The 14,373-nt window shown below is 40.2% G+C and overlaps 1 protein-coding gene across 2 annotated transcripts in view; it reads left to right on the top strand.

Annotated features, from left to right (window-relative positions):
- ARNT2 (aryl hydrocarbon receptor nuclear translocator 2) overlaps positions 1-14,373 on the top strand; it is a 102,669-nt gene that overhangs the window by 24,107 nt on the left and 64,189 nt on the right. For both annotated transcript variants that reach the window (XM_065641771.1, XM_065641770.1), the window contains exons 2-4: positions 262-373; positions 6,469-6,516; positions 12,310-12,523. In XM_065641771.1, the coding sequence (XP_065497843.1) occupies positions 262-373; positions 6,469-6,516; positions 12,310-12,523 (374 nt within the window). The remainder of the gene's footprint in view (positions 1-261; positions 374-6,468; positions 6,517-12,309; positions 12,524-14,373) is intronic.

The raw sequence follows: 14,373 nt of genomic DNA, 5'->3' as shown, positions 1-14,373 counted from the left end.
GCAATTTTCTCTGTCTCCTGAGGCACTCATAATGGCTATTGACAGAACTGGGCTGCTTTTAATGGAGCTGCGAATCCACTGGTCTTTGATAGGGAGAGCTTTACTTTTCCTTAGAAATAAAAAGGAAAACTTTCTCTGCTCATTTTTGAAGCGGCCTTTCTATAATATCGTCATCACAGGTGTCCCCTTGAAGGTAATGGATTAAAGGTTTTGTTTGTTTTTTTTTTTTTTTCTTCCTCTTTCCCTACTTCTGCATTAAAGAAATGGCATCAGATATTCCTGGCTCGGTGGCCTTGCCAGTGGCACCAATGGCAAGCGGACAAGTGAGAATGGCAGGATCCATGCCTTCCAGAGGAGGAAAGCGCCGTTCCGGGTAAGCCATTTCTTCTTTTTTTTTCAGGTCTGAAACTGGAAATGACTGGTATTGAAAATCTGGAAATGTACCTATATGTGTATGTTTGTTCTGTAATATTTATGCAGGTGAACTACATTATGGCATTAGTCGCTGATGTTTTGTTTTTCTTTTCAATGTACTTGCTCTTCCTGCAAGATTGAACTTGCTGATAAGTGTATTGTTTGTGTTCTGCATGCTTCAAAAGGCTTTCAGGTCTGAGTTTGGAACCTCTGGCTGTTGTACATGTAATTAGTGCTTATTGCCTACATTTATTTAATCTCAGAAGGATTTATCATGTGAATAAAGGTAACAAGATGTGCTCTTACTTGCACATGAAGACTTATCCAACTTCATCTGAAGTTTGGAGCTGGAATCTCTCAAATAGAGGCCTTGAATTCTTTATAATCACAGGTACAGAAATAGCACAAGCAGTCACTCTTCAGAGATTGTGGTCTACGATTTTCTAGGTCCCACTGGAAAAGCAACGTAGTCTCTCTGATTCTGGGAGAAAGAGCCTGCATTCAGTTCAGCCCTTGCGCTAGCTTGAGTGCTCTGCAAAAGAAGAAATTTTGTTTTATCCAACTGCAGAGATTGGTGTGGTACAGGGACAGTTTTTCCACATCATATTGCTCTCTGGCAATTCATACTAATCCTCTGTTGGAAGAAAAGTGTATCAAGAGCTGCAGAAGGGCGGAGAACTACTCTCTAGTATTAACAAAAAAGACCCTTTTTTATCAAAGGTTGGTCACAAATAATGGTCTTTAGGTGATGCTTTCTCAGAGATATCTCTGATCTGAGAGTGCCTGCAAAAGAGATTGGTAAGTCTTATATTACGCCCTAAATATGACAGTGACAGGGCTTAACCGGATCGATATTGTGAGTAAGATCTTCACTGATGAACACCTAAGGAGAAGACATTATTTCTTGGGAGAGCTACTCTAGGGATTGTTCACCGACGTACGTTGACTGTTGTAGGTGTCTCCGTTCTGAAATGAATTAAGAAGAGAGAAGATGGACCTTGCCTTGGACGTGGAGTTAAGTTGGTGTGACGTGAACACTCAGGATGGTTGTTTTGGAGGGTTTCCTTTGGACAGGACAGTTTGGAGGTTTACCCCCACTGAGTGCGTTTCCATACGCTGAGCTCATTGTATGAAATTGGTCTGAGAAACTCCTGAAATCTGTCTTTGAGAGACATCACATTTTTATTTTAAAACTGTTAAATGAAAAAGCCTTTTCAAACTTCCACTCAAAAGAGAAAACAAAGCATTCGCATATTTTCATTGCTACATAACATATATGAACTTTCGTACTTTTGAGTTGCAGGATAATTGATCTCTTTTTTGATCACAAACCATGGCAAATACCGTTTTTGAAATTACTGTTACCAAGGGTTGATGCTTCTGACTGTGAAGTCTTCTGATTATATTAAGTACTGATTTGATATTAATTGAAAGCTATGCTTTAACCATTGCATTTTAAGTATCATCATCTATTTGCAAGAAAGTGGAGTAGGGGGAGGGTGGGTGGAACATAAAATCAAATTATTTTAGATGTATTTAACATGCAAATTCAGTGACAAAGGTAGTATAGATTTGCTGTTATACCCAGTGATATTTCATCTGTGCACCATAGCTCTGAACTAATGGTCCTTCTCCAGGCCTGAGCTGAGGGTGCTTTTTTGGGTTTTTTTGTTTGTTTTTTTGGTGTTTTTGTTTAGTGTGCACATGTTCAGACCTTGAGGGAAAGAATGCCTGCTGTGTCTAATTCCTCCCAGCTTCTCTTTGAACAAAGTTGCAACTAACGCTTGGTCCTTTCATTACTGCCCTGGTGATACATCTTCGTACACCTAAATCCTTGGGCATTTTAGAAATGAATGCTTTGTGTCAAACATAAAGGAATGTACCTAGTCAACACAGCAATCTTTTCCAGCTTCGGTTATCTCTGAAAATTGTTTCTTTTCTCATAATTGCTGAGGCAAGCTGGCAGAATAATTGCTGAATGGACTTGAATGTAGATCAGTTTAAACTCATTGACTATCCAGAAGGTGTTTCTGCGGTGCAGGAATTCAGCTTCGTTGACAGCTTGGAAAAATATTTTTCCTTTCTATAAATTATACCAAGTACTTTATAGAAAAAAGTGACAGCCTAAGATAATGTGCTGCACTGGTCAATGACTACCTTAGGTTAAGGTCACATCAATTTTTTATTTGATGTGATTTTTCTTTAGACTTTGCTTTACTAGAAGATATGGGGCTTTTTTACCTTCCTAGGTTATCAGTACTTGGAGAAGGAGGCTTGGTGGGGTTTTTTGGTTGGTTTACAGGTGCATTGGTTTTGTTGCAGTTCAGCCTATAGCCTTGTCTTTTCTCTGACCCAGAACTGTAAGATACGGAGGGGAAGGGACCGCAGCCCACCAGCCTCCCTCCCCAGGTGTACCCCCAGTATTGTTCTGAACAAAAGGCTGGAGTACAGATCCCCATCTGCCTCTCAGCTGCATCTGCTGTTCATGTTCCTGCCGTCCACCTTCCTTCGCTGCCTCCTCATGGCAAGCCATTTTTGACATTTCTTGGGAATTTTACATAATGATTTTGTTGCAGTGTTCCAGTCCTCTCCCATCTCAATTTTTTTAACCTGTGCAGGACCACCTTGTTGTGAGTGGTGTTTGTGGTTTTTTATTATTTTTTTAGTGGAAGTATTCCTAATTAAAAATAAATAAATTTTAAAATATTTTTATCATGGTATTTATGGTACCCACGTGACTTTTGAGCAAAATGTATTTTAATAAGTACCTCATACATCAAGCCTTTTCATGATTGACATGAACAGTATGAAAGAAGAAAACAAGATTTATGCTGTCTCTTCAAAACAAAAGAGCATAGTGCAGCTCTTTTTTAAAGTCTCTTTTTAATGAGAACTTTAAATGAAGATAAAAGTTACTCTTTCTGAAATGATGTCATTTATCTTCTTGGAAGCTGCTTCTGCTGTTTTGTTAATGTGCAATATGTTCTATCTGAACAGAAGATCTTACCTGTCAGGGTATGAGGAGTTTGTTGGGATATTATTTTTATGTGTTCTGCTAAAGGTTACAGCTGATTCCCTTATCTTTCACTCTGCCTTGCTGTAACGAGATGCGGTGCTTCAGGCAGGACATTGGAATCACTGACTTTACACCTGAGAATTTTTGTTGTTGTTTTAAAAGGGTTTTTTTCATTTTACACAGTGAAGTGTGAAATTAGGAAACTTGTTTATTAACAAGGATTAGACAGAGATACATTTGCTGTTGCATTTTTACAAATATTGATATTTTAAATTTCATTTTATGTTTCTTTTTGTTTTTTAATCTTGGATTTGGAATAAAGTGAAGATTTTTAGGTAGTTTAACAAAGCAAAGGTGTTATTTAACGATTTAGACTGCTGTAGTTGGTATTGCACCCTGGGTACTCAGATTCCACTGTAATGAGCCTGCCATAAGCATGGTAGGTATTAGCGATGGATATTAACCCATCAAGATCGTGTAAGATGCGAAGCTGACACCCGACCAGCCGGATAAATAGGTGAGCTGGTCCCACTTGTTTCTTTGGAAGTCGGCACACAGCATAGGCGGCGGCATCGAGCCGTCAACAGCCATCAGGGTCTCCCTAATTCTCTGCATTACATTCCAGTAATAATACACTAGACTAAATGTTGTAGAGCTAATATTTGATTCTGGGGGCAAAAATCCATCTCTTAGTACTCAGCTGGAGTATTTGGCTGGAAGCTTAAGAAAATCTACCAAGGCACAGGATCTCAGTGTATTGGAGAGGACGGAAAAGAATGACAAAATGAATCCATCCCAAATGATGTCCCTGAAGAAAAGGCTTCTCCCCATAGGCATATATATTTCCTGCAACCCTTATCCGCCAAGTTTGAAACTGGAGGTTTCTCCCGGTTGTGTTTCAGTTGCCTGTGAAACCAGTGAAGGATACGCCTGATGCGATGCTTGCGCAAATGGTTCCAGGTGAGCCAGACCGTTGCTGGTCTGATCATGCCTTCTGCTTGTAGATAAACAGCTCTCCTGTAATGCTGACTTTCACAATTTTGGCGTTGGTAGAAACATTGCAGTTGGAATAACTCAGAAGTTTGCTCTGGAATGTCACCTACAGGCACATTATTATATGTGGGGAAGAAGCAGGTAGGTAAGAGGAGACCTTTGGCTAGATGGTAATGCATGAATGTTAAATTGCCGGGAGTATTGTATACATAACAGATCTGGGGAAATTCAGGCTGCTGGTGCCAGCGCTGGAGGCCACATCTGGCGTGACAGGTGGCAGCATGTCGGCTGTGCCAGGTCACTGGCTTTGAAACCGCATTTGGTGGTAATTGGGTGAGCAAAAATACGATTTGTAGGGAAAATGATGACTACATCAAACTTTTAACCAAATTAGATACATAATCTTTTCTTAAGACTCTTTAGGGAAAATGGTTTTCTTTCTGCTTCCTTCAGAAATGAATAATCGCTGTTACCATCTGGAAAATATTATTGTGACTTTTCTAATACCATTTCCAATTTCTGTGCTTATTTGCTGCCCTTGTCCTGATTGTACATAGATTACTGTGACTCAGATACGTCTTTTATAGGCCAGCCTGTCTTCGTTATCAAAGTTAGGATGCAAGGTGGTATTGCCTGTCACTCGTATTTCTCTGTGCTGATGTAGTTTTAAAGAGCATTTTTACATCTTTGTTCCCATACTGTGAACATACAAATCTTAATTTTGAATTCGTAAGGGTTTCTTTGTAACATTGAGAGAAATATTGTCACTTTACAGGGTTTTTGCCTTTAATATGACTTATCAATATGAAAAGTGTTAGAGACATGGACTCTGTAATTGTATAAAGTTTTCTTTCACTGAAATGTTAGAAACCTTGAAGTGCTAGGGAAACCCGACAAAATTGTTTGCAAAACAAACCTATGATTTTGTATTTACATGAACTACATTTAAGTGACCGATCAAGGTCTGTATATCATACTAAATGTATTTGCTTATTAAGATGAATACACTAATACAGTAGTTATATATGATAATTTCGTATCAGCTTGGTTCTGAGTCTGCGTTTATGGCAGAGTCACCCTTGTATAATTGGGATACGTATTTGTCCGCCTGTTTTTAAAGGTGTAAAAACATATAAAATGCTTTGGAGATTATATTGTTGGATAACTTTGTAGTGACTTGATATCAATGGAAAGGAGGCAGTCACACTGCCTGACACAGGAAACTCATTTAGGTGGCTAATTTAGGAAGTTAATCTTCCCAGTCTCTCTGTATAAGAAATGAAGAAAGAGGCTCCTGCTTTTTGTGGGTCCCTGGAGGAGCCCAACTGGAGGGTTGGGATTTGGCCCAAGGAAGAGCGTTTCTCTTCGACTAACTTAGGAAAAAGGTCTGGGATGTAAATCGGGTAAGTTAGTTACACAGTAGACCCATCGGTCATTTTAGTAATGACCACAGGAATACCACAAAGTAGTTGCCATCTGCAGACTGGTAGTTTGTGTGAAATGACTGGTAATATAGGGCAAGGCTAAAGAATGTACCACAGTTAAAATCAATAGCAGTGATGTAGATAATCCTCTTAGCAGGGATGCTGGGAGTTTATTCTGCGCTACCTCTAACATGCTTGCTTTAGACTGGGGCAAAAACAGTGGCCTTTATTTTCTTTAGCCTTAATTTCAGTCCTCTAGCATAGAGTCCCCACGGATTTCTGTAAACTTCTATCAGGTGTAAGAGATATTAGTTCTGACAATCTCACAAGAACTCTATTTGTTTCATATTTCATTTCATTTGTTAATTTTAACAGTGCAGATTTCTGTGGAGAAGAACAGTGTTTTATTAATTGAAAAAAAAAACCCTTTTATTCTTTGTATTCTTGACAGCTGATGAGCTGATTTAGGGGGTCTGGAGATCATCAACAAGACTGGAATCTCTAGTCATTAACACCTCCAGTCAAAATATAAATCAAACAAGGTCGAGAACCTCTGGCTTGACTGTTCATGTCACCATTGCCAACATCATGATTACTGATTTGGAAATCTTGCTTTTACAGAATGGACTTCGATGATGAAGATGGGGAGGGCCCCAGCAAATTTTCAAGGTGAGCATTTACAAAGAGTTGGCCAAATCACTGACTTCTTTTAGTGGCAAAAGACAACTATCTTGCTACCGATGTTTTAAGTCGATATGAATATGGCTGAAGAACTTGCCAACACTTGACCTAAATTCTAGTTGCTCTTCTTATCAGCTTCCTCTGCATATTAGACATCCTGGCAGAAATCTGTGTAGTGTAGTTATTGGCTTACAAAGCTGACTGTGTGTGTCATAATTTCACTCTGCAGCTTTGTCAAATGAGAAAAATTGTGATTTTTAGCTTGTTATTTCAACTGCTGTAGATGAACTTTGGTTATTTGACGCTGCTGAAGTTGTCTTTCTGCCGCTGAAAATGAATTTTCATTTGAATTTATTTCGGATGTTAACTGCTTGTTTAGACAATATGGCACATCCTAGAGGTGTGGATTGTTTTTTTAAGGTTAAAGCTCATTATGTACCATTAGGTGTAACTGTATAGTAAAATTTGCCAAAATAAACGTTAATTAACGTGGAGCATTCTAGTTTAGAAATAAAAACAAACATTAAAGCATCATTGCCATTTTTTCACTTTTCCTTTTTTTTCTGGTCACACTGTTTGCATTTTTTCACTAGAAAGCACGCAGCTGCAGTGAGGGGTAGATACTTTAAGGCCTACAAATAACCACTGATTATCCAAATTTACCTGCTGCTCGATAGCAGCCATCATGTTGAAACACAGCTGTCGCCGTGGAGTTTTAACAGGATCTTATGAGTCAGTCTGACAGATAGCTGTGCTGAGGATGTGTTGTGACACCATATCATAACCTACTAGATAAGCCCTGCAGCACCGCTGTTTATCTGATGTCATTTACAGAAAGGATATTCCAGTCTCTGGTGTTAAAACTGGTGATCTGAGGGCTAGTCCAAGTATTTGCTAGAAGATACATGTTAAGGGAACAAGATTTGTGACGAACGTGACCTGATTTGTGCCAGTGTAAGCGTCAGGCACGCTGGTGCACGTGTGTTGGTCTCTCTCTATCCTGGCTTCAGCTTTTCAAAGTTTGGTGGTGTGGAGAGCCAGTAGTTCCATTATTTTTGTTGGAGAAGTATGCCGTGCTGTGCTTAGACTCTGATTTTAGATGTCAGATCAAAATCTGATATTTAAATCTTAAATACTGTAAAACCCCAAGTTCTGCTTTTAGAGGGTACAGCAAAACAGTGCAGAGATGCCCAACACCATGTTCAGACCATCCTCTTCTAGTTGTGTCCCTTTAGGACTTTTTGCTTCTGCAGGTTGCTCTTGTGACTAATCCTGGCTTGCCTCAGTCAAAATTATTTAGTTAGCAAAAAGAGCAGTTTAAATGTTCAAGCTGACCCAGCTGGCTTTGACTGAAGTTCCTGAAGAAGCATGTACACAGGGAGCTCAGCTGGGAGCCTGGAAGGGAGAAAACAGTAGCTGGAGGCAATAACATCCTCAGCCCAGCCAGGCAGACAAGGATGAGCAGACAAGCCCCAGGCGGGTGGGAGCAGAAGAGGCAGTGGTGTTAGTGCGGTCCTGCACCTGAGTTAACACACCTTGCTTCTCAGGGACTTCCAGGGCAGCTCAGGTATCTGCATGGCATCTCACCCTCACGTGTGTGCACGTACTTCTCACCTAACTGCATGTGGCCATTCCTCGTTCAGTCTGTCTTTTTCTTCAGGATTTTTTGGGCTCAGTCTGTTCTCTGGGCAGAGTCAAGTGGAATGAAGTGGCGTTTTCGCTTGAATGTTTTGTGGGTACTGGTGTTAAACACAACATAGAAAGAAATACTGCTCAAGTCTCGCTTAAGCTTTGTCTTCAGTGTTTGATTCTTAATGAGGAAGCAAAATATGAAACCTCCTAGAGGAACTTCCATAGTCGAGGTACTTAAAATTAGTTTTAATTCATTTGAGAAGATAAAAAAAGGCAAAGCTCATTATTAGTTTTTCAGAACAGAAAAATATGCTTAATTAGGCTGTACTTTTTGGCTAATACGTGAGACATTCATAGGCTGGCTGTTGTAATAAAAGGTGTAATTCTAATACAAAATCTCACTTGACTATTCTTGAGCAGTAATACTCTTCACTTATAGAAAAGCTATTGTCCTTACTTTTGTATTTTTGAAAACCTACATTTTCTGTTTTGGAGTAAGCGATTTGGTTTCTCCAAAAGTAAGGTCTTTTTCAAACAAATGCATCTTTTTGTAACAATGCTAGCAAAATATAAATTCAAATGATTAGTATGTTTTTAGGAAAGGGAAAGGAGGAACCGCATGTGATTTTTCTAGTGAAATGCCACATGGCTGCCTGTCTCGGGGAAAATGCTCCAGAAACAGTGACTCCTCAATCCCATGGGGCAAAAGTCCCGTTGATCTGGACCTCCTCCAGAAAGTTGCTGCCCACAGACTGCACATACCTGTTTGGGCATCTGACTTCTATTGATTTGGGTAGGAATGAGATACCTGCTTAGGGGTTTCAGCCAGTTTTAATTTCACTTCTATTTACCCAGCAGTTTCACCTGCCTGGCTGACTTCTGCCAGTCTTTCCAGCAGTCGGTGCAGTGTCTGTACCTACCAGAGCTTATTTCTGAAGGTGTCCTTACAGAAAGTGTTGCGCTTCAGCGTGTGTCTCTGCCCTCCCATGTTATCTGTAGACCATCAGTGCCCTCTGCTGAGTGAGCTGTGGTTGCAATCTGGAAAAGATACAGCCCTTTAACTTCCAACACAACAATGAATATTTCATGGGCTGCTGTCGATAAAAGCTCAGTGGTGTTTTCTGTAATGGTGCTGGTTGTTAAGTTTCCCAAGCAATGAGTGTATGTCAAAGTGTTTGCATAAATCCACTGAAATGTGTCTCTAAGTTTTTTAAATATATAAATGAAACTTTTGAATCGGCATGGCTTGGAAGTTTCATCAAACTCTGTTTTCTTTGCTTTATCATTTTCATGCCCTTATTTTTCTTGCTGTTAATAGTTTGCAGTAGTGAACCTCTTTGCTTTCTGCTGTGTGTTGACTGTCATGCAATGTACAACCCTTATGCATTTACTTACTGTCTTTTTTCTTCTAGGTATGATGGTGATCAAATCTCTGGTGATAAGGAAAAGTTTGCAAGGTAGGCGTGTTCTGTAGAGCTCTTCTGCTGAGAGAAAAGAGAGGGATGTTCCTGTCCAAAAAATCTCAGTACGTGTGCCCTAGCTTAGAGAGCTGGTTATTTTGTTTCTAGGTGGGATGATGATCAATGTACTGCTGACACAGAAAGGATGGCCAGGTAGGAAAAAGGGAAATCAAATGCAGTTTGCCCCCATTTTTATTTTATATGATGCCGTTCTGACTGATCAAAAGTCAAGAGGGTTGGCTGATCCAAAGGTGCTTAAAATCAGAAATACTGACTCTGGATGTAAGTGGGTTTGGATCAGCTCCTGCAGTCTCCCAAAATTTAATGTCCCTCCAAAACTTCCATATAAAAACAAAGTTAGAAATGACAGAATTGGGACATCATTCTGTGTACATGTTTATGAATGCCAGGGTTCCTAGGGCAGACATTTTTGGAAGAGGAGCACAGCCACTCTTTTAAGGGTTTAAATTTGAACCAGTTTCAGGAGAATTTCAGTGGTTGTTAGCTTGAATGTTTTCATGGCCAGCTGATTAACATACTATTACTTTTTAGCTTTCATTTTCATAAATGAAATGGACTGTCGGATATTCTTCCCTTCCTTCTCAGGAAGTTTTGCAATCTCTTTGTTCATCCTTTATAATGGCTGTTTTCAATGTTCAGGAGTATTAAAGTGGCAGACAATGTAGTATTTATTTATAAATGTAAAATATATGTTGAATTTGTGTGTTCTTTGTCTCTCTCTTTTCTTGATCACCATTTCTGTGAAAATGCTGAACTTGGAGCAAGCTTTCGTCATGTAAAAATGCGTTTTCCTTCCCCTTGTCCATTTTTATCTGGATGTATATGCTGACATGTACACACGTGTGCCCTTATATACATGTGCACTGTCACGGTAGCTGTTCTGCTTGCGTATGTGTATACAGTCCAACTCCCACGTACACATGTGTGCTCTTATGTACATGTGCGCTGTCACACGAGCTATTCAGATTGTGTATACGATCCAGCTCCCACAGGCACTGTTCTCTCCTACGTTTGTGCAGACCCACACAGAGGCTGTTTACCAGCCATTCGAAATGCAAAGGTTCACTATACGGTGTAACAGATAATTAAGTAAATAGTGACCTTAACCAAGGGACTGGCTGTAATTTACTGAAGAACCGTGGGCTGGATTTTGTGAATATCAGAGTAAGCATAGGCATCAGTAGGAATAATAACTCTGCATGTAGCCGTAACAAGTGGTATTTCTGGAGACAGTGCCTCGTGCATATAACACCTATATGTGCAAGAGAAGGATACACGTTGTAAAACAGGGCAAGCTCATGCATTCCCCTATTTCAGGTAGGAGGATACTACAACTCGGATTCTTTCCTGCATTTTAAGAAAAGGCTTCTTTATTAAAAGTAACCAAAAAGTGTGCCAAGTCTTCTGCTTTCCTGATGAGTCTTCGTAACAGTCAACTCTAAAGAATGTTGCAGTTTCTTTTAATGTTGCGTTATCATACTAATCAATGCTGGTGGACTCTTCAAGTGATCACCTTCCACATCTTGTTGGATCAGCCAGCGATCCCACAAGAAAATGCCGTCCACAGCTCATTGAAAGCAGTGGAAGATGCTACTTTGACATCTGAAGCATCATGTACCTGTTGTGTACTTGTGTTTAGCTGCCACCTGACAGGTACAGTATGGGAAAAAGAAGTGCTTGGCACTGAAGTATTCTAGGTCCATTTGGACCAGTTCAGATGTATATATTGGTGTAATTCCTTAATAGTGGTCAAGCAATGGTGATTTACAGTATGGGAAAACTGAACTCCAGATCTTCAGTTCTGAAACATTTTGGTGACTGCTCATTTTGAGAATTCTCAGATTCGACTCACCACCTCAGTCATATGTTTCCTATAAAGGATGAGAACATGGGAGCTCAGCCCGAAGCGGGGCAGCATTAAGTACTGTCGTTGTTTCCCTGCTGTGCTAGATTGTTCTCGAACATAAATTCCGATCTGTCTGACAAGCTGGATGTTTACTTGCTGTCTTTCGTACTCATTTTATTTATTTACTGGGATTTTTTTTGCATGTACTGTTATATCATATATGGTCCCTGTCCTGCAGTCTGATCCCATAGGGATGTAGTCTCTCCCTGCGGGGATGCGGGATGTTCCACACAGCATTACAGGACCGGAGATCTGTGTTGTCGTTGAGTGGGTTTTTATGTAAGTCAGTGCTGACACTTACTGCTGACCTGATACAGTTGTTAGTGAGAGGTTTCTTCTAAAACAAACCTTTTATAAGCAGATCCAACACCTTGAGCAAGGACTGGAAGCTGTGAGATGCAACACAGCAAATTTGGGAGTTTGGCTGGAGATGGCAGTTGTCAGTTCCTCACATCTCTCTACTTCATTTCTTGCCTTTAAACCACAGGAAAATAAAACGGTTAAGAGATTAAGGCCACAAGCCAATAACTAGAAATATGGGCTCTTTGCACAGCTGTGGGCAAATCATATTTATCCTTCTGTGGCCTAGATTTTCTGTCTGTAAACTGAGGGATAATAGGACTTAGCTTTGTAAAGCACTTCGCTTTCCTGAGGTGAAAACAGCAAAACAAGTGTGAAGTATTATGATTCACTACCTCCAGTTGAAATTCTTACTAATCATGTCTGCTTTTCTGTTGGTTTGGTGTTTCTTTAAATGTTCAGGGAGAATCATAGTGAAATTGAGAGACGCAGGAGAAATAAGATGACACAGTACATCACCGAACTCTCTGATATGGTACCCACTTGTAGCGCATTGGCTCGTAAGCCTGACAAGTTGACAATTCTTCGAATGGCCGTTTCACACATGAAATCAATGAGGGGCACTGGAAACAAATCTACTGATGGAGCTTACAAGCCATCGTTTCTTACAGAACAGGTAGATTTTTCACAATGTCTGGGGTTTTTTTCTGGTTTGTGGTCTTAAAAGATGTGAGGAAATGCTGAGAGGAGTAGAGTCTCAGCTTGATCCTTTGCTGTTCTGTAGTAACTGGTAGAAGCTACATGTCCAAGATGTGAATACAGCCATTTTTTGTGACTGTTTGGACTTGATCTTAACTATATGACAAGTCTTTCTCTCTGAAGCAGCAAAATGGGCATTCTTGTCATTGAGGTCTGTCCCTCTGAAAAGCAAATCACTTGCTCCTCTCAGCACTGGCAAGGAATTTTCACGTCCATAACTGGGTTCTTCCCATCCTAACAAAGATTCTGTAAAATAAGTAAAAATTAATCTGGAAAGACCTGCTGCTCATGGTTTAGAGGAGGGTTAAAAACATTGTTTAGTCTTAATGTGTAAGTTCCCAGCAGCTGAACTGTGCAGAGATTAATCCCCTCTGTACTGGCTGAGGTACTTCTTTTTCCTTGGTTACACTTTTGATGGAAGAAGGAAGATGTACCCAGCGCTCGAAGGAAAACTGTGTTTAACTGAGCGCACTGAAAATTCCTACCACCTTCATTGTTTTTGAAGTCCTATGGGTATAATGTGCATTTTTGTGGTCTGAACGATTTAAGCACTTACACATGTAAGTTATGGCTAGAGGCAATACTTTTTTCTACTGGAAAAACAGCAGCTGCTGCTGACCTCGCAGTGTTCCCATCTCTACTTATTCTGGCTTTCCTGACATGTGTTTCTGGAGGGACTGTGCCACTCTGCTGGTTGTTGGTAGGGCACCCTGGCCACTTCTCATTGCAACTTTTTGGTTTTTTGAACCTTGCAGAATGACAGAGTTTATCTTCATCTTTGTTAATAACATATGCAAAACAGCTCTCATTATCCTTTGTGTAGTGCAGCCAGCTATGCAGTGAGGTTTTTTGTTTAGGCAGTGGTTCAGAGTTGATGTGCTTTCTCTACAAAGAAACAGCAGAAGTTGACAGTCTGTTAAGTGGATCTTGAGATGAGTTATGCGTTTCTTTAGTAGAATACACCAGATTTTGATCCTCACCTTATCAGCTAATATCTGCCACTTGCACACCAGCCATGCTGAACTGTCCAACCTGGAATGGGACTCAGATTGTCCAAAGCTTTCTGTCCCACTTCCAGATGCAGTATCTGAGCAAGCTCTGGTGGTCACTGTAGCCACCAAGCAAAGGCTGTTGGAGCTTGTTTCCCAGGAATTGGAGTGGTGGTTGTTATCCTTTCCCATGAGAGGTTTTCCAGCTCCGTTAAGCAAAGATAGCGTTTCTGTGTGATGGTCAGGGCTCTGGGTGCTGCATCTCAGGCAGATGTGAGGGTGTCTCAGGACAGAAGTATCCAGGATGATGAAAAGGCCGAAGACAGTGGTGTTCCACACCCTTTGGATCTCACATCCACAGGCTGGAAAAGTAAAGCTAGAAGTGATACAACCATCTTGTGTAGTGTCTCAGGCCCCCTAATGGGAGCGGGGGCTGGGGATTCCTGCCCTTGTTCCCATTACACTTTCTGCCTTTTATCCAGGGACTCTTTAATTTACAAATAGAGCTCATCCTGAGGGAAAAAAAAAAAAAACAAACCAAAGTAAACCAAACCAAAACAACCAGAAAGACTTGTTGGTTTCTTTCCAATTAAATTATTTAGGACATTTAATTAGGGGGCGAGTTTGCTTTATGAGTTATAGCTGTTCATTTCCGTTGTTTATACTCTGAAATAACTTTTTATTTTTTTAATGTTAGATGCCCATCACACAATATGCAATGAGTTTTAGTTACTTAGTTTTCTTAAAGTGCATTGAGATCAACAGATGAAAGGTAATA

Source organism: Caloenas nicobarica, chromosome 10 (genome assembly GCF_036013445.1).
Source record: "Caloenas nicobarica isolate bCalNic1 chromosome 10, bCalNic1.hap1, whole genome shotgun sequence".
Taxonomy (NCBI): Eukaryota; Metazoa; Chordata; class Aves; order Columbiformes; family Columbidae; genus Caloenas; species Caloenas nicobarica.
This window is presented reverse-complemented; position numbering and strand designations above follow the sequence as displayed.